Here is a 2,648-nt window from a genome sequence, read left to right on the forward strand (position 1 = left end):
TTGATAAAGAGATGGTGTATTACTTAACTATACTTTTTATAATATATTCATCATTATTTTTTTAAATTCACTATAAATTCAGACGCCTTTAAAAAATATTTCGTAAAGTACTACGAACTCATAATCATAGCTTTTATTGCTACCATCAAATTCATTAAAATACGAAAGCTATTTCTAATATTTTGTACGTGATACGTTAAATAAGTATAATTTTTCAGTACAAATAAGCACTTATCTATATGATTTAAAATAAATTGCCTAAAATCAGCCTCATATGCCTATGCCCTTACCTAGACTCTTCTAAGCGCATAGGCTATACCCTACCCAACTAGCACCTAGTGTACCATGTAGGACCATCTAATGTTAAAGCCATGAATCCGCCTCACAAATACGAATTTCAAGAAGTGGTACATTATAAAAGTCTTTAAAACATGTTCTTAGCAATTTTAAAGACAAAATAAGATAAACTTTAGACTTCTTGTCACATCCTGGCCCGGGGCGGATCATTTCCCGGGCCCACTCCACCACCGTAGCACGATATTGTCCGCTTTGAGCTTACCATTCCTTCACGGTTTTGTTTTTGGAAACTCACGAGCAACTTCTCAGTGGGTCACCCATCATGGGATTGCTCTAGCCCCCTTCTCGCTTAACTTCGGAGTTCCTATGGAATTCGAAGCCAGTGAGCTCCCAAAAGACCTCGTGCTAGGTAGGAATGAGAATATACATATAAGGATCACTCCCCTGGGTGATGTGGAATGTCACAATCCACCCCTCTTAGGGGCCCGACGTCCTCGTCGACACACACGCGGCCAGGGTTAGGCTCTGATACCAAATTGTCACATCTCGGCCCGGGGCGAATCACTTCCTGGGCCCGCTCCACCACCGTAGCACAATATTATCCGCTTTGGGCTTACCATTCCCTCACAGTTTTGTTTTTGGGAACTCACGAGCAACTTCCCAGTGGATTACCCATCATGGGATTGCTCTAACCCCCTTCTCGCTTAACTTCGAAGTTCCTACGAAACTCGAAACCAGTTAGCTCCCAAAAAGCCTCATGCTAGGTAGAGATGGGCGATATACATATAAGGATCACTCTCCTGGGCGATGTGGGATGTCACACTTCTTAAACAAGATTGTAGTTTCGTAAAGTTGATCACAATGCATTTTATTTTTTATGTCATTTGTTATATCATTTGGCAAGAGTGGAGCTTTGGAGAAAAAGTTGGGAGAGAAAGATAGTTATATGATATGTGCCTTATTTTTTGCTCCACTAACATAAAAGATAAAATAGATGAAAACATAAACTAACATATAACATTTAAAAAAAACAAAAAAAGGCTTCCTACAAAGCTATATGAAGCTAATATACACAAGTTTTTACTAGTCCAGGACATATTTGACTCTTCACAAACTCTACTAGCTAATTGATTAGTTCCACGATGGAGGTTCCAAAGCATCCCAATTTATGAACTCATCTCCTCCCAACTCCATCATAACTCCCATGTCATTCATCTCTATGATATCCTTTTCTCCACAAATTGCCCCCCAATTACTCAACACACAACCAGCGGTACTATTAGTACCACTACTACCATTTTCCCACAAATAATCTCCAACACTCCAACCTCCGACCGTCAATGAAGCCAGAGAAGCTTCACCACCACCACCTATGGCAGAACCACTGCCACTACTCGAACCCCTCACGGAGTCTCCATACTCAGAAGTAGGCTTAGTGACTGAAGAGGTCAAATTAGCAGATGACAACGATGAGGACGACGGGTACTGGTGGTGGTCTGGCAAGTTGAGCTTGGCGGAGGAGCCGTAGAGCTTTCTAGCTGCTTCATCATAAGCAAGTGCTGCCTCCGTCGAAGTGTTGAAAGTCCCGAGCCAAAGCCTAGCCCCGCGATTCGGCTCTCGAATCTCCGCCACCCATTTCCCCCACGTCCGCTGCCTCACTCCTCTAAAGCTGCATAAAGCATTCTCCGGCCCTCCCTTCCCTTTCATGCAACCTTTTCTCGACCGCTCCATGCTATCTCCTCCTCCTCCTCCTCCTCCTCCTCCTCCGCCTCCGCCTCTCGTATTTACCACCTTTCTCTCTTCCTTCTCCATGTCCACCACCTGATTAAAAACCCTAATTAGGGTGTTGCTCTCTCCTGTTTGATTGTTTTATATAGAACAAGCGTACAATATTTCTGTGAATTTTTTTGAGTAGGGCAATGCATTGAGGATATGGCACAGTGACCTAAGAATCGTTGAATAAGCACACCCAAATCTGTGGGCAGTTGACATCTGTAAAACAACTGCTTGGCTGTTGCTGTTTCCGTAGCTGTAGCACACGATCCACGATGAACATCAGAACATGTGTTCTAACCTCCAAACAACACCTGTCTAAATTGTTTCAACTACGTTAAGCTTGACGATATGTGATTTCTGTTTTTTTCTTTTCTTTTTTCGTGCTTAATTTTTCGGTGTTTTTTCAGTGTCCCTTTTTAATTTGATTATTTGTGTGTACAGAAAGACGTGCGCGTACGTAATGTATGCTGCATGCGAGAAGACAAGTAGTTTTTTTCCATGTTAGACTTTGCCACGTGGATAAGTATCTTTTTTTTCATGTTAGACTTGGCCACGTGTTTAGGTTACACAGGGAA

General features: G+C 42.3%; 1 protein-coding gene across 1 annotated transcript; it reads right to left on the bottom strand.

Moving 5' to 3' along the window:
- Positions 1-1,271: 1,271 nt before the first annotated feature.
- LOC137744681 (dehydration-responsive element-binding protein 2D-like) lies at positions 1,272-2,109 on the bottom strand. The gene has a single exon (XM_068484451.1). The coding sequence runs from the start codon at positions 2,107-2,109 to the stop codon at positions 1,429-1,431; it is 681 nt and encodes a 226-aa protein (XP_068340552.1). The 3' UTR covers positions 1,272-1,428.
- Positions 2,110-2,648: the final 539 nt, after the last annotated feature.

This window comes from Pyrus communis, chromosome 9 (genome assembly GCF_963583255.1).
Source record: "Pyrus communis chromosome 9, drPyrComm1.1, whole genome shotgun sequence".
Classification (NCBI taxonomy): Eukaryota; Viridiplantae; Streptophyta; class Magnoliopsida; order Rosales; family Rosaceae; genus Pyrus; species Pyrus communis.

What these genes read in the sequence shown, in the direction of transcription:
- LOC137744681 (XM_068484451.1), bottom strand. Translation starts at nt 2,109, where the DNA reads ATGGAGAAGGAAGAGAGAAAGGTGGTAAATACGAGAGGCGGAGGCGGA.